At 39.6% G+C, this 23,973-nt stretch overlaps 1 protein-coding gene across 1 annotated transcript in view; it reads left to right on the forward strand.

Moving 5' to 3' along the window:
- The first annotated feature begins 2,097 nt into the window (after positions 1-2,097).
- The window catches only part of MIB1 (MIB E3 ubiquitin protein ligase 1), a 119,344-nt gene continuing 97,468 nt past the window's right edge, over positions 2,098-23,973 (forward strand). Inside the window, exons 1-3 of the mRNA XM_081252737.1 lie at positions 2,098-2,427; positions 19,081-19,252; positions 21,060-21,189. Of these exons, the coding sequence (XP_081108863.1) occupies positions 2,199-2,427; positions 19,081-19,252; positions 21,060-21,189 (531 nt within the window). The 5' untranslated portion in view covers positions 2,098-2,198. The remainder of the gene's footprint in view (positions 2,428-19,080; positions 19,253-21,059; positions 21,190-23,973) is intronic.

The following is a 23,973-nucleotide window of genomic DNA, read 5'->3' on the forward strand; positions in this document are numbered from 1 at the left end:
TTGGCTGCTTATTTTGAACAAATATTTGAACTGCTTGGTTTCTAAAATAAGCTCTGTTTGGCCTTTGGGATTCCATACTGGTATTTTCCTGTTTCACTGACATGAAAAATTAAGAACATTTATTTCACTACATAATCATTCAATGGTTACCCTTTTTTTTTCCCACTGGTTACTCTTTAACACCCCCTTTCTTTCCACTTGATTATTCGATCCTGCTGGAGTATTCCTTGCTCCCTTGACTCTCAGGAAAAGTAACAGTATGGTAACAATGCATCCGTGTGGGCTGTGAACCAATGATTTTAAATCCTACACACCACGATGTCATTTAAGTAATAGCAGCCAGAAACCACTCTGTGATTGGGGGCCGAATTATGTAATGGATGGGCAAGATGTTGTTAAATGGGCAATATGCTTGTAAAGTCTCGCTCATAAGCTTGTGCTGTTTGGAGTCTACATACCACCTTGACTCCACATAAAGGCAAGACACACATCATTCAGTAACATTCTGCTCAGTTTAAAAATACATCACTAGGGCCTCCCTGGTGGCGCAGTGGTTGAGAGTCCGCCTGCCGATGCAGGGGATACGGGTTCGTGCCCTGGTCTGGGAGGATCCCATATGCCGCGGAGCGGCTGGGCCCGTGAGCCGTGGCCGCTGAGCCTGCGCATCCGGAGCCTGTGCTCCGCAACGGGAGAGGCCACAACAGTGAGAGGCCCGCATACCGCAAAAAAAAAAAAAAAAAAAAAAAAAACCAACATCACTAATTACCCACTGTGTTCTGAAATACTTTCAATTTACATATACAGAAATACAGGTTGCCCTTAATCTGTGTCATAATCTGTCCTATTCCCCACCCCGTTAAAAAAGAAAACTACATAAACACACTACTATATATATAATAGGTAACTAATAAGGACCTACTGTTATAGTACAGGAAGCTCTACTCAATACTCTGTAATGGCCTATATGGGAAAAGAATCTAAAAAAGAGTAGATATATATATATGTATAATAGATTCACTTTGCTGTACACCTGAAATTAACACATTGTAAATCAACTATACTCCAATAAAAATTAAAAACAAAAAGACTAAAACGTTATGTAATCCCAAATTTACACTTAGTACATCCAGGTACTCTAGAACTTGTTTAAAGACTGACCTCACCAGAGGTACCCGCTTTCAGCAGCCCAGACCACATCCGGATCCTCACTGTCTCCAGTCCCACCTAAAAATCGGCCAGACGCACTTCCCTTGCCCCGCCTCTTCCCTCACAGCCAATGGGACGCGCGGCACAACTGGTCCGCAACAACTCCAGGGAACCGCCCCTCCATCGCCTCAGACTGGGGCTGGGCGTCTGCCCCTTAGCTTTTTCCAGGACGTGCGCATGCGTACCCTCACAGGGCCTTGGCAAGGCGCTTAGGGAACGATTTTCCTCTGCCTTCTTTCTCCAGTCGCGCGACTCTCCAAAATCCTTCCACCGTACTGTTACTGAGGAGCCCTGTCCTAGTCCCTCAGAGAACGTGCTGCTGCGGCCTTCGGTGCGCCAGTACCCGGATGTGGCGCCGCTCTCGCCCGGCGGAGACTCTGTTGCTGGGCGGAGCGCGGCGGAGTGCGCGGGGGCAGAGAGAAGGGGGCCCCTGGGCCCGGGCGCTCGCCGGACGCCGGCAGGTACCATCACTGCCCACGGGGGAGGAGGCGGCGCCGGCGCTCGGGCGTCCACCCCGGAGCGAGGGCCCGGGCGAGAAAATAGGCCGGCAGTTAAGCTTGCTCTCGGCCGCCCGCGCCGTCTCCCCGGGGATAACCTCCCCCGGCCCCCTGTGCTCCCCGCGCTCCCGGTCGGGGGAGAGCGTGGTCTCCTGGCGGCCGTCGCTGTAGCCCGGCCGGGGAGCCCGGAGGAAGCGGGGGAGTCCCCGCCCACGGCCCCCTCCTCTCTGCCCGCCCGCCGCCGCCGCCTCGGAGCTGCTGCAGTCCGGCCTCCAGACCGAGCGGGGGGCGCGGCGGCGGCGGCGACGGCTGGGGAGCGGCTGTGGGCTCGGCGGGGACCGCGCCGCCGCCCCCGTGAGTTATTCTCACGTCCCCCGGGGCTCGCTGCCGCCCCCGCCGGCGCCGAGAGTCCGGCCCGGGCCCAACTCCCTCACGGGTCCCCCGGCGGCGGCGGCGGCGGCGGCGGCGGCGGCGGAGCCCACCGCTCGGGCCCCGATGAGTAACTCCAGGAATAACCGGGTGATGGTGGAAGGGGTCGGGGCCCGAGTGGTGCGCGGCCCGGACTGGAAGTGGGGGAAGCAGGACGGCGGCGAGGGCCATGTGGGCACGGTCCGGAGCTTCGAGAGCCCTGAGGAGGTGGTGGTGGTGTGGGACAACGGCACCGCCGCCAACTACCGCTGCTCCGGGGCCTACGACCTGCGTATCCTGGACAGCGCGCCCACGGGTAAGCGGCGGCCACCTGGCCCGGGGCCTGCGCGCGTGGGGGCAGGGGCGAGGCGGGGTGCTGGGGCGTCGGGAGGCCTGGGAGAAGCCCGTGGTGGAACGCCTACCGTGCAGCGCCTGGCTGGAGGCAGCGGGGAAGAAGCCAAAAGGAATTTTAGGTTTAATACCTGGTAAACAAAAACTTACAAAAAAGACCCCTCTTCTCTTTCCTCCGTCCCATCCCCAAGGGAAATGATGGCTGCACCATCACGGGGATGCTTTCAAGCCTGGAAGGCACAAAGCACCGGGAAGACCGCAGACACTTCCCCTCCTCCTCCTCTAGGGAAGGAGTCTGGAGAGGCCTGTCTAATAAGCCATTGAAATTAATCAGCCACGGAGTGATGAGTGTCTGAAGGGAGGCTTGCCTTGCCATATGGTGTTTAGTTGACCGGTTACAATTGCCGACCGGTCGTTGGTACCTCGGATTTGTTGCGATACCCTTTTTTCCTCCTCATCTAACACATAGAAAGACTTGGAGTTCAGTAGCTGAATGCTGCTACTTAGTACCCTGTGGAATGATTTTTCATTTTAATTGTTTCGTTGTATATCTTTATACCAGTAGAGGGAAAAACAGCCTAAGCTGTTGAACCCTTTCTTTGTGTTAAATACTCTTTTCAAGTGGAAGATAGGTATAGGGGACACCTGATATCTTTTAACATCTCAGTTCATTTGTAAGGTTATGTCAGAGACTTATCCATTAACACAGCAATGAGTCAGTGTCCTTCCTGATTCACCAAATTTCAGGGAACTTTTTTATTGACTAGAATTTTTATATAATATGATAAACTGAAAGCTTGCTCTCAGAATAATTTAATCGAATTCATTTTCACATAGATTTATCCTTGGTACTCTGTTCAGTAGAAACTAGTTTCAAATTTAAAATTTGATAATTTTCAGAATGCTTAAATAAGCTATTTTTAAAGCTTTATGACTGAGTTTGGCAAAACCTAACAAATCCTGAAATGGGTACATAGTTATTGTTAGCACCAATAAAAAGAAAATTAACACAAGGCAGTTCAGTTTTTGAATAGATAATTCATATAATTGTGTTTCTTTGCTGGCTTTTTAAACATTGCAGAGGATTTATGTGCAGGACCAACACAGTACAAAAAGGGGCCACCATTGTTACCAGTTTCTTGTGTGTTCTTACAGAATAGTCATTGCAAGCATATGTATTAACGTATTGTAAATCTGCAACCCTTTTAAGGCCCAGTGGTAATAAACTACTATATTCTTTTATGTACTTTTGCTTCTTAACTTAATAGTACCTATTAATGATTGTTCCATGTTAGCACATAGATGTCTGCCTTATTCTTTCATAGCTGCATAATATTACAGTGATTGAATGCAGTAATTTATTTAACCAGTGCTTTGTTGATGGGCATTTGTATTCTTTCAGGTTTTCTTATTTACAGTGATGCATTGAATGACTCCTTGTACGTATATCCTGTGCATGTGTACTGAGTACTTTGGAAGTGGAATTGCTGCATCAAAGAGTGCACATATTTAATATTTTGAGAGATGTTGACTAAATGCCTTGGGAAGACATTTTACCAATTTACCCTCCTACAACACTGTATGGGGCATATTCCTGTTTCTGCACACTCTTAAAATTTTATCCTGCTAGCTCAAGCTAAAGTTTGAGCTCAATAATTTGGAGGCATCTTGGGATCAGTAATTGTAGGTTTATGGGGAATTTTAAATATCTTTCCAGGGTAAAGGTAAAGTGTAACAAATCCTGTACTACAGCAGTTTTTGAAGGGATATTCATGTTGTCTCTATGTTTTCTAGTATGGAGTATATCTGTCGTCTAAATAGTTTCGTTATCTTATGTAAAAGCAGGTATTTTTCAGAGGTTTAAAAGTCTTAGTTTACAGGATAATTTTACACATTACTTAATTTGTTGGTATGTATCAATTCATCTTGTTCATCTGATTCTGTTAGCAAACGTTTTAAAAACACTTCTGGAGAAGATTAATGTTAAGCAAATAAAGCAAGAAAGTAAAGTTTCTTTAAAAAGAAAACGTATGGTATGTTAAAATGTAGAACAGTACTGTTTGTTGTTGAGGACAGGGTTTCTCAGTTTTGGCACTATTGCTGTTTTGGACTGATTAGATAATTCTTTGCTGGAGGGGGCTGTCCTGTGCACTGTGGCCAGCATCCCTGGCCTCTACCCACTGGTTGCAGTTATGATAACCCAACATTTTTCAGACATTGCCAGGTATGATTGCTGCGGGTTGGTACTCATTGGTTTGGGGATATGTACATATCTGGTAAAAGTATACCAAAAAATAATAATAAATGCCAAGTTCAAGGGAGTGGCTATCTTTACACTGAAGGAAGTGGAGTGTAGTAATTTTTTGGGTAAGTTTTATGTCTTAAACTGGGTGGTGGTACATAGGTGTGTGTTATATTTTTATGCCTTTTGTGTTCTTAAATTTCATAGTTAGCTTTAAAAAGTCTTGTAATATTTACCAGGACAACTGAGATTGTCTTTGGTTATTCATTCTTTGTTCCTTACTTGTTACCCACATTATATGAACAGAAAATTTATTGCAGTCTGTTTGGGAATTAAGAAATGGGTAGCTTTTAAAATAAAATTCTGTGAAACTTTCCTGAGAATTAAGGATTCTGGAATGGTTGAGTCATTTTGAATCTTTCTGATATTTCTTTACTGTGTGTTGGAGATTTGGTCTGAGGGTTGTATGTGTGGTCTGTAACATTTTGGCACAGAAGCTTTGTTTTTTTTTTTCTTTCAGGTGACACATGATAAGTTTGAATTTATGGTCTAGGATAGTAAAACCTTGAGAAGAGGAGCATTTAGTATATATTTGAATGATATAACTTCTATTTTGTATCCAGATATATTTGGTTAATTTGTTGTGAGCAAGAAGATCGTGAAAATATATATGTTATTGGTGAATTAGTTTGGAGTTAATTTTGTGAAGTCTGTAATCAAGTAGGTATAGTTGACCTTTTATCAGTTAGGTACTGATTTTATAGGATTTGGGGAGAAATGTGTTTTTACTTAATGCTTGTTTTTTGGTCACTTGACTACAGTGTTGTATTGTTACCAGAGAAAGAGTGGAGAAAATAAATGTGGGTTTCCTATTAAAATTCTTTCTACCCTCCTGGGTATGGATAAAGAAAGTTAGGAGTGTAGATGATTAGGTTTATTTAAAACTAGTTTCTGGTATTTTTGGTCCAGGCTGTTTGGGGGGCAGTTCTGTGTACTTTTCTTCCACTCCTAGCAAAGAGTGCTTCTTAGGTCATTTGTGGACTAGCTCCTTAGATGTCATTATTCAATTGAAGGTCTAGAAGTGCTGACCCTGGATAAAAAGTGAAACGGATTAATAACCCTCAGCGTTGCCTTTCTGAGGCCTCCTGTTTCTCTTCTGATCTGTTTCTAGAACTACAGGAGAAAAGAGTGTTATCAGGGGACAGAGTCTTAGGAAAAAACAGGACTTGTGTGAACAATGTTTGGGGAATAGGATGCCAGACCTGGAAAGGATGAGATTTTGTGAGAGGTTTTTTACTAATGGCATCTGTAAGGAAAACTTGATTTTCCTATAGATCCTATCTATTTTAAATACTTATGTAAAATGTCTTCTTTTTTATCTTCATCTGCTAAAACAATGTTTATTTTATTTTATTTATTTATTTATTTATTTATTATTTTTTTTGTACGTGGGCCTCTCACTGTTGTGGCCTCTCCCATTGCAGAGCACAGGCTACGGACGCGCAGGCTCAGCAGCCATGGCTCACGGGCCCAGCCGCTCCGCGGCACGTGGGATCCTCCCAGACCGGGGCACGAACCCGCGTCCCCTGCATCGGCAGGCGGACTCCCAACCACTGCGCCACCAGGGAAGCCCTAAAACAATGTTTTAAGTGATGAAAGTCCATCTAGTTTTAATACTCCTTGTAAATTGCAGCTTGGTTGAACTGAGGACCTCAAGACATCAACTTCAAGATCTCAAGAAATAGTTATCCCTCTGTCAGTACTTCTCAAACAGACAGTAAGCATGCAGATTAACTGGGAACCTTTAAAAATAGACATTCTCATTCAGTAGGTATGGGATTCAGCAAGAGTAGTTTAAAAGCACCCAGGTGATGCAAATGATGCTGGCTCATGGACACACTTTGAATAGCAGGATGCTAAGGGACTGCTTGTCTTTTGAGATGTCCAGGCTCTTTGTTGTTTCCTTTTCCCCTCAGCTGATTCCAAGCCTTCATTGTTTGTCAGTAATATATGTCTTCAGTTTTGGAGACTGACATTATTGGGCAGGAAGAAGGGGAGGAAATAAAGGAACATGAAGCAGCTTTCTTTTTTTAAAAAAAACCAAAAAACACTACTCCTTTTCTTTTTTTAACTACTCTTTTAAAAAAATTTATTTATTTTATTTTATTTATTTTTGGCTGTGTTGGGTCCTAGTTGCTGTGTGCAGGTTTTCTCTAGTTTCCGCGAGAGGGGGCTACTCTTCGTTGCGGTGCACGGGCTTATTGCGGTGGCTTCTCTTGTTGAGGAGCATGGGCTCTAGGTGCGTGGGCTTCCGTAGTTGTGGCACTCGGGTTCAGTAGTTGTGGCTTGCGGGCTCTAGAGCGCAGGCTCAGTCGTTGGGATGCACAGGCTTAGTTGCTCCGCGGCATGTGGGATCTTCCCGGACCGGGGCACGAACCCGTGTCCCCTGCATCAGCAGGCGGACTCTCAACCACTGCGCCACCAGGGAAGCCCAAGGCAGGCAGATTCTTAACCACTGTGCCATGTAAGTCCCCGCCTCTTACATTTTAATAATACTGTTTTTCATTGTTTCCCCATTTTTAGAAGTGGTGTGGTTTCCTGTCTTCTGACTGAACCTGATTAATACAATGTGTTTACCAAATCTCAATCTTATTTTTCTATCCCATTTACCAGTTAAGTAAACATTTTTATTGAAATTTAGCTAGTAATTTTCCATCTTTTCTGATGCTGATCATTTCTAACAAACGAATTGGACAGTGTTTCACTTTTACATTGTGAATAAATAAATTCAAAATCCACTGAATTTAAAATGAAATAAAAGTGATTTTCCTTTATGGATGCAGATATTAGAGTTTATTGGTGATACACATTGTTTCAGCATTAAAGACCATATAATGATGGAAGTATCTCCAAATGTCAGTTTTCACCATGCTTACTCTAGTTTCTTTTGGACTGCGTTTATTTTCTTTTTTTTTTTTTTGCTGTATGCGGGCCTCTCACTGTTGTGGCCTCTCCCGTTGCGGAGCACAGGCTCCGGACGCGCAGGCCCAACGGCCATGGCTCACGGGCCCAACCGCTCCGCGGCATGTGGGATCCTCCCAGACCGGGGCACGAACCCGTGTCCCCTGCATCGGCAGGCGGACTCTCAACCACTGCGCCACCAGGGAAGCCCTATTTTCTTATTTATTGTCAGACATCACCTTTACCTGGAAGGGATAGATTAAATGGTATAATTTAAAAATATATGTATCTTCTAGGGAGCACACCGTTAACAACCACTTTTCATTCCAGAAAAGATGTGCAATTTGGGAATACTTATTTTATTAAAAAAAAGGAACTATTCTTAATTTTAACCCTCAAGCACTTTGTTGCAAGATAATCAACATGTTGTTTTATATCATTAGGAGGTGCTCCACAAGACTGCTTAACTAGGCACAAAATAGGTGCAGCCCGTCTTAATGTGCAAGAAGTGAGCAACAGTGTTAGACCCCCCAGGCTGTCAAATTCCCACTCATTAGTACACCTTGTATTCCGTGTGTGATTTTTTTCTTTTTTTTTGTGGAGACTCACTGAGGGTGCTAGTATCAGCTGAATAATGTACAATTAATAACCTAATTTCATTCATAGATTTTTAGCAAAATAGTAAATATAGGGAATTCCCTGGCAGTCCAGTGGTTGAGACTCCGAGCTTTCACTGCTGAGGGCCTGGTCAGGACCTAAGATCCCACAAGCTGTGTGGTGTGGCCAAAAAAAAAAAAAAAAAAGGAAAAAAGAAAAATAGTAAATATCGAAGTATTAATGGAGGTCCACAACCCTTTATTCAGAATGCTTGGGCCTGAATTTATAAACTTTTGTTAATGCCCACTTCCAGGTCCACAGCAGCACCCTGTCATCAGATACACCAATATTTCTGCAGGAAGCATATGAATGGTTATACTAAGGGGGTAAATAAAGACTACACAGCCTCTTGTTTGTTCAGATCAGGATTTACCACTGAGAGTTTCCTGCTCATTTACAAAAAACTTAAGAGTTTTGGGATTTTGGAACAGATAAGAGATTGTGGGCTTATCTCTTTAATTTCAGAGGATCATCTTTTGTATTTCCTGGGTCATATACTTCACTTTGAAAACCATTGCACTGTCACCAGGCAGGAGCTTATGCATTTTAACTATCTGTAGGGAAATGGCTTTTTTAGAGCACTTCTCATTCTCCTAAGCCCGTTTCTTTACTCATATACTTTCATATGTCCCCGTACCAATTTAGCTTGCCTTTTTTTATCACCATGTTTGCATTACAGCGATTAAACCACCTCCTCAGATGGAATTAGGAACACAGGAACAACTTTGATCTTTGCCCATAGATTAGCTCTATGTAAATAAGTTCTTGTGAAATAGTCTAGTACCTAAGTTATCTTTAAAACTTTGTTTCTGAGGGAAAATGGTTCTGAAGTCTAAACAGCCAGCTTTTAAATGAACTTGTAGGACACAACTAAGATAAGGTGGGGTTTAAATTAATGGAGGAGATAATGGAATGCAGCAGGTAGTCCAGACATTCATTTCTGGCTTTGGAGTGCCTTTGGGAGCATATTTACTTTTGTAGATGCTTGCTGTGGTTAGGGTTAGTTTATATTCTCTAAGCACACTCATGATAAGAGTATATAGCTTTCTCCTGGGATGGATTTATCTTCTTGATGATAATTTTGTTCCGAAAAAATCAAGAAATGGGGTAGAAACGTTTTGATATTAAAAAAAAATCACTATTTGAATTTTGGGAGTTTTGCAGGGCTAGTGATAATAAATCATAAAAGCTTGAGATTGTAATATTTTACATTGTGGTGCCTTGCTCACCTCTCTTTCCCAGTCTCTTATCATGGAGTAGTGGAAAATGCACGAGCTTAGTAGGGAAGTCAAGGTATTTGTTCATTCTAGATTTTCTCATGTGGCCTTGTTAACTAGGGGAATGGACAAACATTTACTGAGCTCCCATCATGTGTCAGGAACTATGCTAAGCTTTTTATATACTTTATCTCATTTAATCCTCATAAAAGTGTTGTTTGATAGCCTTCATTTTACTTATGAGAAAACAGGCTATGAGAAATGAACTAATTTGCCCAAGATTTCATAAGTAATTGGTTGATGGTTGAGATTCAAATCTAGGTTTGTCAGTCTTTTTTTCCCCCTGCCTTATAACATTAGTCTCTTGAAAACTTTAATTCTTCACCTGTAAAATGAAGTTGGAGGAGGTCAAGGTACACAGGTGTTTTGCTTGTAAAATGAAAAAATGAATTTTTATCTGTTAGCAGGAAAAAAATAAAGTGGGTAAAATTCTTATTTTTGTTTGACCTCATTAATTTTCTACTCTTGTGTAACAAGTGCTAAAAATAACAAATATGTCACTAAAATTGCTAGTTGTATGCCTAATTTGACGCCTTGTTTCTTTTGTTTGGACCGTGTAAGGCATGATTGTAATTTTATTATGCAAGCTTATAATAAAGTAGAGTAGCAGAGGCTGCAAAAATAGATGAGAGAAAAACTTGTCCAGCAGAAAAGATATGAAAGAGTTGTAGATTTTGGGTGAGGCACTTTCAAAGACGTCTCCTTAACTCATAACAGGAGTTGGTTGGAAGTAGATGGTGTTTCACTCTACAACACTTTTGAAATTAACTAAGAAGTAGATAATCTTTTTAATTTTAAAAATGTATCTCTTTGAAATTTATTTGAATATTAGAATAGGATTTAATAACTTATATTTTGAGCGCAGAGGTTGAATGGGGAACATGATGCCCTAGATATGTAATTATTCTTCAAATAAAATCAGAGCTAAGTAGAGGGGAAAACCCTGGTAGGGTAAGAGCATAAGAGGCCAAGCTTTGTAATCAGACTCCTCACATGGGTTTGAATTTGAGCCTGCCACTTACTAACGTGTGCCTTCATATCCTCAATTTCTTCATCTATAAATGAGGATAATAATGCCTACCTTTTCGTATTGCTGGGAAAGTTAATAAAATATATGTGAAGCACCTAGCTTGGTACCGATTTACGTAGCGGTTAGTATTATTAATAATAATAATACTATTTTCACTAATTTACTGTTTCTCAAGAGTAAGGAATGTGGAGTGACCTGCCACCAACCAGCTGGCAGGTCACAAAGGCCTCACCCTCAGTAGGAATTTTAATTACATTTCAGCCAGTTTCTAAACCATAAGTACTTTGACGGTTCAGGGAGAATAAGGTGCATACTCAAGTTGGTTAACCCTCTTTAATCTCTGTAAACTTTTTGTCACATTGATTTGGGGTTAAAATTGAATGAATCCATAAATCAGAAATAGGAATTCTTGGTTGGTTGAGTGACATCAGCAAACGGTTATGCCACAACAAGTAATTGCTTTTAAACACTGGTTAATGACTTGTAAATTATTTTTTGAGGTTAGGTGAAATCTTTTAATTAGGGCAAAAGTTTAGAGGATTAACTAGGCACTCTACTAGTCTACTAGGAATGCTTATTTTTTATTTTAAAAAAGTTTTTTTGTGGTACGCGGGCCTTTCACCGCTGCGGCCCCTCCTGTTGCGGAGCACAGGCTCTGGATGCGCAGGCCCAGCGGCCACGGCCCACCGGCCCAGCCTCTCCGCGGCACGTGGGATCCTCCCGGACCGGGGCTTGAACCCGCGTCCCCTGCATCGGCAGGCGGACTCCCAACCACTGCGCCACCAGGGAGGCCCTAAAAATGTTTTAAAATTTATTACATAGTATTTAAGATATCCAAGTGAATAAGTGATTAATAAATAACTGTGAACCTATCTAGAAATAAAGCATTTCTAATGTTTAAAACACTCTCTGTACTTCTTCCCAATTTCATTCCCTTCCTCTCCTAAAGTAACCACTGTGTAGAAATTAGTAATTCCCATGGGTTTCTTTACATTTACGCTGTGTTGTATATATCTGTAAACAGTGCATAGTACTTTATTTGCAACATTCTGTATTCTTGAATAATTTTAAAATTCAGCATTATGGTTGAAGGATTCATCCATGTTGAATTGTGTGGCTCTTGAGCGTTCATTTTAGGTATTCCATTGTATTACCTAATACATATCTTCACTCTCTTGTTAATGAACATTTACATTGTTTACTTTTTCTTTTGCTCTTATACAAAGTGATAATTCACATATTCTTGTTCCATGTTTAAGTGCTTCACATAATGAACTGCTTGTAGGGAGAACCTTCTCTCTCAATCATTTTTTCTCTCTAGAAATTTAACATTTTACTTAAATCAGTGCTTTCTGAATTTGAGCTGTTTTTCTTGGCTCTTTTAAGAACTTGTAGTTATTGATCTCGACCATAGTGTTTTACTGGTCTCATAAAATTTGCCAGCAAAAAGACTTAAGCTATGTAAATTCTCTAAGTTATTGAATTTAGGCGAGATGTCATTAAAATGTAGAGCAGATGGTCATTTGAGTATTAGAATGAGTCAAAAGCTATCATCAGGTGGTTCATTTAACGGTGGCAGATGTCTTCATAAAGCTTAGCAAAGGGAAAGAGTGTTAACTCTCTAGGGTGGTATGGTATTCTTTAGGAAGGAGAAAAAGCATTCATGGGTTTAGTTAGGGAATTAAATTTTATTGAATTTTTAAGGAATAACTCTTGCCAGGGCTAAGGAGGTTTAGAGTGGAAGGGAATGCTTTTAGTTGAGAATGAATTGGGTGGATGAAGTAAGGGGAAACAAAAAAGCTGCCAGAGTAAGAGACCAGTAAAATGTTGGCCTTGTTCATTTAATCCTTTTTCCTTTTTTATGTTTTCTTTAAATGTCATCTTTTGTTTTAAAGTCAATTAATTGCATTCTCATTAAAAATTCTGTACTGCTCATTTTGGTAGTGGAGTGGGTTGCTTTGTTTACTTTTTCCAATTCTCAGCCTTAGTCCGTTTCACAGCTGTTCAGTAACTTTGTTGGCATTTGAACTGTGGGAACCAAGAAAGGATTTGGATGTGCTTTTGTGTGCATTAGTGGTTTTCCTGAAGTATTCTTTAAAACCGTGAATTGTAGAAGTTTTTAATTTTTTTTAAACCAGTTATCATTGTATGTTTAAATGGTTGCTTTTAAAGAAAGCCTGTACTCAGATTATGAGCTCATGAATGTTATTGTATTTTGGAGAAAATGAACTTAGAGATGAGAAATATGTAAATAGGGGAACAGCTGAAAACTGGGCTTTTACTTTTCTTGTCAAGTGAGGAGGTTGGGATACATTTTCCCTATGCCTTTCATCAGTCAGCACTCATTTGAAGAGCTGTGCAGATAAATTAGGATATACCTCTTAGTGTGTATTGGATACCCATTTGTTTAGTGTATTTGACTTTTTGTGATGGCATAGGAGACCTATTTTAGACCTGTTCAGAAACTTAACTACTGTGTGGACATTTACTGTTACTGCTATTTGATGTTAATTAGGATGTTTTTGGTCATGATGCTTTCCTGTGGTAAGACACATTAGACTCTTAAGGCACGTGGCAATAAGGAGTGTACTTATTAGCTATATATTTTCTTTTCATAAGCACAGAATAGCTCAGTTAGGGTAAGGGTTAAAAGATGTAAAAACATCTGAGTAGCAGTGTACCACATTGCTAAAGTAACTGTTTGAAAGTTGGTTTCTGTAAATACTTGGAGTTCCTCATGTTTTTGTTTATTTTTAGCTTTTATTTATAAGTGACATATACCAGCATTTCTGATGCTTATACTGCATATTAAATGCCCCTTCTCGCCCAGCTGCTTCCTAGAATTAATACATACCCAGTGTAGAAAACTTGGAAAACCCCAAAGGGCGATCCCGTCAAGCACATTTTGGGGGTTATCTTTCTGGTTTTTCTGGGCACATGTATTATATGTATAATGTAATTTATGTACCAAAGTGCTCTATTGTAATTCTTTGCATACTGCTTTATAAAATAATAATATAGTTTACCATCTCAGTAGCATTTCTTCTACAACATGGTTTAATAACTGCATAGAATTTCTATGTATTACCTTAGTTTACACATAAATAGCCGCATCCCCATCTTTTCAACATGTTATGTTAAATTTTTATTTACTGCAAACAATTTAGTGTCACGAGATGTACCTTTAAAAAAATTTGAAGACAGGGTCAAAATCTTTTAAAGCATTTGAAACATTTTGCAAGTACCTTCCATAGAGATTGTATCAATTTCTGTTTTCTTCTCAGCAGTATGACTGGCTCCCTTGACACCATCTTCATGTACACTGACATATTATTTTTAATCTGTTCCAATTTAAGAGGATAAAGTTGGTATCTCTTGTTTTGTATTTTCTTTTTAAAATTATGAAATTAATATACTTATAATAAAACAAAACAATTGAAAAGTGTATGTAATAAAGCTAAACAACTGAAAAGTGTATACAGAAAAAATGTGAAGGTGCCCTCTCCTTCCTCATCTGTGTATCCTCAACCACTGTCAGCAGTTTGGAGGAGTTTCCAGGTTTTCTCTATTTATACACTTCCTATATGTGTGTGTGACTTCTAGGTTTTGTGTCATGCTTAGAGAGACTTTACTCAGAATTTTAAAAGATGCTGTTCAACTATTTTTTCTAGCACTTTTATGGTTTTCTTTTTTTCATATTTAGCTCTTTAATTTATCCACATTTTTGCTATGCTGTACTGCAGGGAACTGTAATTTAATAAAGATTGTAACTTATTTTTAACTTGCTTTGTTCAAGTTGCAATGGTTACACAACAAATACCCCCAAACTTAGTGGTGTGAAACAGTTTATATGCTCAGGGTTCTACCCCTCAGGGATTTGGAGAGGCTCAGTGGGGAATGGCTTACCTCTGCTCCACAGTATCTAGGCCCCCAGCTAGGAGAGTCAAACAGTGGAGGGGCTGCACAGCCAGGCTTCCTCGGGCATCTCCTTATACCTCTTTATGGCCTCACCAAGTGGTCTCCTCTCTGTGGCAGCTTCAGGGTAGCCAGACCTAGTATGAAAGAACTGCCAAGGCATGTGGGGGCATGAATCCTCAGGGGGAGAGAGAGACATGGACAGACAGGTGGCACAGAAGTCATATGGTGTCACTTCTGCCACCTTCTATTAACCAAGGCAGTCGCAGATGTCCCCCTAGGATCAGTGGGGAGGAAAACAGACCCGCCTCTTGATGGCCACTTGTCATTCATTGTCCTCTTGTCAGAGGAGCACTTGGGGTGGATATAGATTGGTGAGGCTTTCTTTGGAAAATGCAATCTGCCACGCCTTTCCTCCATTTTAAGTATACACTCAGTTTTTCAGGAATGTGCCTGATATAAAATGCATAAATAAAGCAGGGGTGTACCTGTATTTCAGTATTTAAATTGATGAATTAAAAAAAAAACCTCATATTGTGATTCTTGCAATTTCTTATTAAAAAGTGCAATTTTATGAAAATTTAAAGTTCATTTTAGTAGGCTTGCATCAGACAATTATGACAGTTCTTCAAAAATCTTTGTCTGTTGATAGGTTTTAGAATTTACCTTAAAAAATATCTTTATGTGAGCTAGGTTAATTTCTTTCTTAACTTTGTAGACTTTTGCTGTTTGTGTTGGGAGATAATATCAGGAATAATTACAAAATTATGTTTTCAAAGTGAACATTATAAGGAATGGTTATATATTGATTTAAAGCAAAATATAGCAAATTCTTAGTAACCCATGGGATGATTAGCCAGGTTATGGATTATTTGGTACTTAAAAAAAAAATCCTTCTGTGATTGAAAAACACCAAACAAATCCTTTTCTGTGTATTCATTTATACACCCCAAAAGGAAGAATGGATTTGGCCTTTTGATTTATATTGTAAAAGACTGAAGCATGCAATACTAGTGAACGCTGGTAGCTCTGAGTTGTGCAGCTATAAATTTGTTTGTTTGTTTTTAATTTGGTTTTTAATTTTAGTTTACAGTCTGTTAGACTAGAGTATAATTTCTTTTGGGCCTATGGCTGATGATAATTTTCATGATTGATGCAGTCAGAATTAGCCATAGGCTAGAATGAGAAGTGGTGGATGAACTACTCTTGTGTAGGACTGTCTCACATGGCAGTTGTGTCCTCTGTTGCTGTTCTGGAGTGAAAACAATTAAAGGAACAAAGAGGACAGGTACAGCTGCAGGGAAGCCACAAACTTTGGGGGAAAACCTGAGATAAAAGAGTAATTAGCAAATGGAGAGGGCGAGTAATTTGCTAAAATAAAATGGGGGTAATCCACACATGAATAATTTAATATTTTCTGTATGCAGTCTCTGGGAAATTGAGAAATTTATTGAGCTCTTTAATTTTTGTATAAGTATTGCTGAATTTGCCTGGGGTATGTGATGACTTTGATCATTAAATTATTTAAATAGATGACTAGTACATTTAATATATCTATATTAAGATTAAATTAATTGCAGTATAATTCTTTATACTTACCTTTTATCCTAATGCCTTTCAGAGTATGTTTACCTCTATTATATCACTTTAGCTTCACAGTGTCCCTTTCCATATTGTCTTAGTCTGCTTGGGATGCCATAACAATCTACCACAGACTGGGTGATTTAAACAATAGGAATTTATTTCTCACAGTTCTAGAGGCTGGATAGTCCAAGTTCAGGGGGGTGGCCACTTCGGTTCCCTATTGAGGGCTCTCTCCTTGGCTTGCAGATAGCTGCCTTCTTGCTTTGTTTTCACATGACAGAAAAAGAGAGAGAGAGACACTTTGGTCTCTCTTCCTCTCCTTAGATAGACACTAATCCCATCATGGGAGTCCCACCCTCATTGCCTCATCTAAACCTAATTACCTCCCAAAGGCCTTACCTCCAAATATCATCACGTTGGAGGTTAGGGATTGTGGGGGGAACCTCCTAGTCCATAACATCTATGAAAGGAAGTATTTTCTCAATTTATAGATGAGAATATTGGTCCCAGAGTAGTTTAAAAAGCTTGATTCTGAACATTACCTAGCCAGTAAGTTATGTAAGTAGTTTCTGAAATCGCATACCTTTGTTTTCCCCATTTAATGCAACAATTTAAGTATACAGATCAGAGATTATGTTTTATCTTATTATCTCCCAGCATGACTCTAAAATTTATCTCTAAGTCTCTGACTATATTTCATAATCCTGCCAAACAAATAAAGCTGCTCCTGGTTCATTGAACATACTCTGTGCTCTTCTGAGGTTTCTTTCTTCCTTTGAAAGGTTTACTCATGCACCATTTCTAAAAAACGTTTCCTGATTTTTTTTTTTTTTGATTTAGTTTCTTGAATGAGTTTCTCAGTGGAGCCCTGAGCTTGTATTATTTGATAAGCGTGTGCTTATTTATGTTTTTGTTGGTGGCTCCCTTTCTGTTTTTTAAGGGAGCAGTTCTAGGTTTCAGTTTATTGTGCTGTTTGTTCCTAAATATCTCTAATACTTACCTATTTGTATTCTCTTTAATGATCTTATTTATACTTTTTTTTTGTTTTTCTGTTACCTTCTACATCTTTTATTTTCTAACCCATAGCCACCAAGACCTAAATCTCTCTTGACTCTTTTTCTCTCCACTTCCACTATCATCACCCTGGCTTAAACTACCGTTATCTCACCTGGACTACTGTGTAAGCTTCTCAGTACTTGACTTTGTTTTTCTAGCCCCTTTTACTTTCTTCCTTTCTGTTCTTCCTACCATAGCAAGAGTGATATTTGAAAGCAGCAGAGGGCCTGCCCACAGTAGCAGTAAAGACATAGTTACTGAATGAATCAGTAGGTACTGATGTTTGCTGTCTTCTCTGTCTCTACAGCCAAGCATTTGTGTGGTAGGAGACTGCAGAATGATTGCATGCAAAACATACTTGGTGTTGGTGTCATGCTCTTTTGTAGTTTACTAGACATCCCAGCTTCCTTTCAGTGTTCATTCTTCCTCCTTCCCTCCCTCCCTTTTTCTTCTTAACCATCTCAGCTAGGGTACTTTATTTAGAATCTGGTTTCCTTACTCATAGGGATTTTAAACCAGGATATAGAAAATGAATTATGTAGGATTTTTCCCCTTACCAGGAAGTAGCAATAGTGTATTAGTTCTTGCAGAGTTTAGCTACAGTATTACTACTGTTGTATTCTAGTTCTTGCGTGTACTTCACATTCTCATTTTATTCTTAGAACATACCTTTCATTTAAAGAACATATTACCTCCTCCAAAGGAAGTTGAGGTTCTGAGAACTAAAATGACTCATTTCTTTTATTTAATTATTGAGCATCTCTAAATGTATACAAAATAGAGAATAGTATAATGAACCCCCATGTTACCTGTTACCCAACTTCAACACGAGCAATCTTGTTTCATCTAAACGCACCTTACTTCCCCTCCCTCTCCACCAATTATTTTGAAATAAATACTGTTGTTTTATATGTAAGTACTTCAGTTAAAATGACTTTTTCATGGACACAGAGATAGCTATTGACAGAGCCAGAACTTGATCTAGGGGAGTGTCAGTATTGTACAGACAACTTAGCCCTTGTTTGTAGTTCAACATATGACCATACAGCATGTGTCATGAAATAGTGACACTGATGTTCACAGGCCACACATTGTTTTAAAAAAACTCCTAGTTTTAATTTATTGAATAAGTGATCTTAGTAGAATAGTAAAGGTACATTATTCCCCAATCTTATTAGCCTACAATGTCAGTTATTTTCATTAATTTATAGTGGTACTTTTATAGTTCTAACATGTATCTCATCTATTCATGTGAACATTTTTAGTATAGGTTATATTACCAAGTGCTTGTTTTCTTTTGCTAGTGTTAATTTCTTCTTGTTCTTTAAGGAAAAAAGAAAACCCACGACAAACTCAAGTTTGTTTCCCAAACTGGGAAACTTGCTTGCTAATCATTGTCTAAAGTTTATTGTTGATGGGGAAAAGGTTGTCAATACATAGGGATAAATGCTAAAGTTAATTGATAGTTTGTTTCTGATATCATGAGGATAAAACTGTCTTTTCTTTTGGAATTTTTACCTGGAGAATAGGTTCACATTCCTCAAAAGATTTTTGTGTGTTTGAAGTCAAACATCTACTTGGTGATAAAGGATTCTTCTTTCTTTCTCTGGATTGAACCTAAATTTCAGTTTGTGGACGAGAGCAAGGAAAGTGCTACTGAGAAGTGTTCTTACTAATGAAAAAAGAAGGGATAGAAAATATTTAGTCTATAATTTGTACTGGTTAAAATATTTGCAATCTGTTATCTTGAAACTATATATGGTACATTTGAAATATTATTTCTTGCTTTATTGAACTATTTTATAAAATGCTGTGTTCTTATTTTTTCCCTTAGGGAATAATGTTCAAATAAATAATACTAGTAATTAATGTAAGCGTGTATCCTTGTTTTAATAGGCATCAAGCATGATGGAACCATGTGTGATACCTGTCGCCAGCAACCAATCATTGGCATTCGATGGAAATGTGCGGAGTGTACAAATTATGATTTGTGCACAGTTTGTTATCATGGAGATAAACATCACTTAAGGCATCGCTTTTATAGAATTACTACACCAGGAAGTGAGCGGTATGGAAATCCATTTTTTTTCTCCAATTGCTATTCCTTGTTTCTATTGAATTTTTTATACCATTCAGCGTTAAAAATAGGATCAGGAAATAGCTTCTGACAGCTGGTTTAGTCAAGAAGTAGTAATTACCAGGCTAGATGTGGACCAGGCCTACCACATAGCGAGAAAAGAGCTCTGTGAAGATAGAGATACATGTATTTTTCCAGGATAATCTGAGCTGTTCTTTCTCTAGTGTAGAGACTTGGCACTGCTCAGTGTTTGGAAATGAAAGGGTGGCCCAAAGGAGGCTGATTGTTTTCTCTGTATGCATTCTATCTTGTGAACACTAGAGCCCAGTTATTGAGTCAAGAGACATTTATTAAGACTAAAGAGCATTAAGACTATACTTGTGTAAATTTGAAGATTAATAAGAATGTTATTCTTAAGGAGTTTACGAATTAAGGTATTATTTGATCAACAGTGATTATCATGTGATGTTTCAGTCTGTATATAGAGATGCGTATTAAGTGTCTTAGGAGCAAAGAGAGAAGGATGTTAATTGTGAATGGGTGCAGAGTTTCAGGTGATTGAGTATTCTCATGTAGCTATGACTAATGCATAGGAACAAGAACCAAGTCAGTGACAAGGAGGCAGCAGGAGTAATAGGAAAATGGATTTTTGTGTCAGACTGTCCTGGTTCAGATCCTAGTCCTGCCATTTATTAAGTGAGTAACTTTCAACAGATTATTTATTTTTGTCTTTTGCTTACAATTTTTAAAGTTAGGGTGTAATAAAGATATTCTGAAAATGAATAGAATAATGAGATAAAAGCAGAGCAGAAGAAAAAACCCTGAATCTTTTTGATTTTTAGGAATGAGAAGGATGTAGAAGAATAAGGGATAGAAGGCCTTGGAAAACCATGCTTGTCTAGATTGTTGAGTATAGAATCTTTTTCAAGGTCTGTAGTCTCTTGTAGGTATACACTACTTTAGAGACAGTTTAGTGTAGGTCAAATCCAGGCCACAGATGTGTTTTACTTGACTTACACAGTGATCTAAATTTTTGAACAATTGCTAACCTTTTAAAACCGGGTGATTTCACAGAAAAATCAGGTTTATGAATTCTAACCCTATTCTGTTCCCCCACGCTCCAAAGACTGTCAACACAGGTCCTGCATTTTTTCCTGGCAGCAGTTGGCTGAAGCACAGAAACACCTGTACCCTTTAGACAAATCACACTCTGGAGTTCACCAAAGTCCCTACCACTCCCTATTGTTTTCCCCAGCCTAAGGTCAAGTGCCATTTGCCATTTGTCATTGCTGTGGTGCTGTCTTTCTTAGGCCCTCATTTGTAGTACTTGCCTGACAGTTGTAGGGTTTTGAATTTGCCATCTCTAAAGTAGTGAAGAGTGTGGTGATACCCTGAAGTGGTTCGACTGGATTCATGTGTTGATTCCATTCCAATTTAACTTTTGTGACCTTGGGCAAATTACTTACCTCTTTGGGACTTAGTTTCCTCATTTGTAAAATGAATAATAATACGTTCACCTTAGGGACTGTAACAGACTTTATACCTCTGTATGTGCTTTTATGTATAGGAAAAGCTAAGTAAATATTAGCCGTTATTATTATTATTCCAACTACTAATGTCTTCATCATCATAACCTATGTAATGTGGAAAGTGTTCCTGTACCGTGTTGTTATGGTATTAATCAGAACAAAGAAAAATCTTTTATATTTTCAGAATAACCTTTTTTATAATCTTATTTTAAAAAATAAACTGCTGTTACCTATTTTTATATAAATTTGAAAATAAATAATTTTTTTAGGGTTCTGTTAGAGTCTCGTAGAAAATCTAAGAAGATTACAGCCAGAGGGATCTTTGCAGGTGCCAGAGTGGTACGAGGAGTGGACTGGCAGTGGGAAGATCAGGATGGAGGAAATGGACGTAGGGGAAAGGTAAAAATTGTTTTTGATTCATCATGTTATTCTGGAATATTGTATATTCAGTAGATTTTATAACTACTGTAGTTGAATTTCTTGGCCCATTTTTTTAATACCAATAACAATTTCTTAAGTTTTCATTTTTTTTCCCCCGGAAGAAAAAAGATTGTTCCTGCTCTGTTATACATATTGGCGTTCCATGAGAAGGTTGTAGGGTAGATTTTACCTCCACTTTTAGGCTTCATGTGGCCGTTTTGTTGCCCAGAATGCCTTTCTGAACATCCTGTTTGGGCTAGTCGTCCCTAAACAGTATCTCATGCTCTTGATTTTCTTGTTATTAAAACTTCATTTGAATGTACTTGTTTTATATTCCATTCCCCCAAAGGTCTGTTTCTGAGGGGTAATAGACAGCTACTTTGTTATTCAGTCCACTTAACTCCTTACCCTTCTCAGGAGGTGTGTAGAGCTGTCTAGGGGTCAGTTATAGCAGTTATTCTGAAGGGAATTTTGTACAGCTTCTTTAACGGGCTGGGATAGCCAGAGATATTAGGGTGAATGGGTTGTTGGTTTTACTTATTTGGATTTCATGTTGCTTTTGCTGATGATGCATTCGTTGATTCAGTCAGTCACATGTTAAAAGTGTATTCTCTGTGTTTTGCTAATGTACTGAAATGAACAGCATTTCACATTTGAGATTTTGAAGTCAATTAATATCAGTTCTGTTATCTTCTTTAAAATATTGTTTTTAGCATTAAGGAATGATGATTTTAAAGTCTCTGTCATCTGAGGAACTCTTCCTAGGAACTAGAAAGCCTCTTTTGTACAACTTGGTGCTATATAGATTTTTTTTTTTTTTTTTTGCGGTACACGGGCCTCTTACTGTTGTGGTCTCTCCCGTTGCGGAGCACAGGCTCCGGATGCGCAGGCTCAGCGGCCATGGTTCACAGGCCCAGCCACTCCACAGCACGTGGGATCTTCCCGGACCGGGGCACAAACCCGTGTCCCCTGCGTCGGCAGGCGGACTCTCAACCACTGCGCCACCAGGGAAGCCCTATATAGATTCTTTTGAATTTGAGATTTTTAAACATTTTGTCAAATAGATGTTTTCTAAATTCAGAGTATTGTTATATTGATTTAATTTCAAGTAATAAGGTCTAATTTTAATGTTTGGAAGTCGGACAAATATTTTGGCCTATATGTTTTAAGTACTTTGATTTTTATTAAGGAAGCAATGTTTTTTTTTTAATTTAGTAAATATTTATTGAACACTTAGGTGAAGGATTCTGTTCCAAGCATGAGGGTTATGGGAATAAACAAAAGAGGCAAAGTTCCTACTCTTCTGAAACCTATATTCTAATTAGGGGAGATGGACAACCAGAAATATAAATCTAAATTCTGTGACTATAGTGTGGCCTGTTGACCAGCAGCATTGGTGTCACCTGAAAGCTTGTTAGAAGTATAACAGGTAATAGTTACCCTTCCTCCTAGACTTTCTAAATTAGGATCTTCATTTTAACAAGAGTCCTAAGTCATTCAGGTGTACATTAAAGTTTGAGAAGCACATTTCTAAAAAGAAAAATAGACCAGTGTGAATTTGGGAAAGGCACCACCTCTGGATGGATGGAGTGATGTGGGGACATGCTTGGCAAGCCAGTGGTAGAGAAAAGGTACCCCTTTGAGCATGGACACAGGAACAGCCTTGTCCCTGTGCATAAGGTCTTGGTAAGTGGAGCTCAGGCTGGAGGTCAGCCTCTATTCTCCTCCTTGGCAAGGCCCTTTGTGCAGTTAACAACTACTGTAATCATTTATAGCAATCCTATGTCACATAGGATGTATAAGACGTATGTTAAAGCTTAAAGAATAGTAATAAAACTTGAAAAAGCAAACTTTTTTTCCTACTATACAGATGAAAAAAATAGAATGTTATGAATACCTTTAAAAGCCTTCTGTTTACCCTTTCCCAATTGCAAGCCCTGCAAGAACTCATTAGTGAGTCCTGGGAAACACAGGGCTCAGCACGGTCAGGACATCAGGCAAAGCAGAAGTATGGGCCAAGTGCAGGACACTGGACAGGAATATGGTCAGAGGACATGAGTTACTATGCATTTTTTGCTTCTAAGCTTACCATGGTCCACCTCAAAGTTTTAGGAGTGGGTCAAAGCAGAATATTCTGTGGGGTAAGATGAGAGACCTCAGTTGATTTAGGTGGCAGAGAATGGGAGGTGGAGGGGAGAGTGGGAACCTCATCATTACATAGTCCAACAAGCCAAGTACAGTGGAGAATTTGGGTCAGACTCACTCAGGCAGTGTGACCTTAGGTTGATAAAATGGTGCAATGGCAGTGGGCATCTGGGTGATAACAGCCTTCAGCATGTCTGGCCTGTGAATCACATGGCTACAGTTCAGACAGATTGCCCTTGATGCCTGGTACCCAGCAGTCATCCTGGCAGCTCCCTTTGATGGATCCCGTTGCCACTTTCCTGGCTGGATCCCATGTTTTCTTTTCTAAGCATTAAAAAAATTATTTATTTATTTATTTTTGGCTACATTGGGTCTTTGTTGCTGCATGTGTGCTTTCTCTAGTTGTGGCAAGTGGGGGCTACTCTTCATTGTGGTGCACAGCCTTCTCATTGTGGTGGCTTCTCTTGTGGAGCTCGGGCTCTAGGCACATGGGCTTAAGTAGTTGAGGCACGCGGGCTTAGTAGTTGTGGCACGCAGGCTCAGTAGTTGTGGCTCGTGGGCTCTAGAGCACAGGCTCAGTAGTTGTGGTGCACGGGTTTAGTTGCTCCACAGCATGTG

Source organism: Mesoplodon bidens, assembly GCF_964165515.1.
Source record: "Mesoplodon bidens genome assembly, chromosome: 13".
NCBI lineage: Eukaryota > Metazoa > Chordata > Mammalia > Artiodactyla > Ziphiidae > Mesoplodon > Mesoplodon bidens.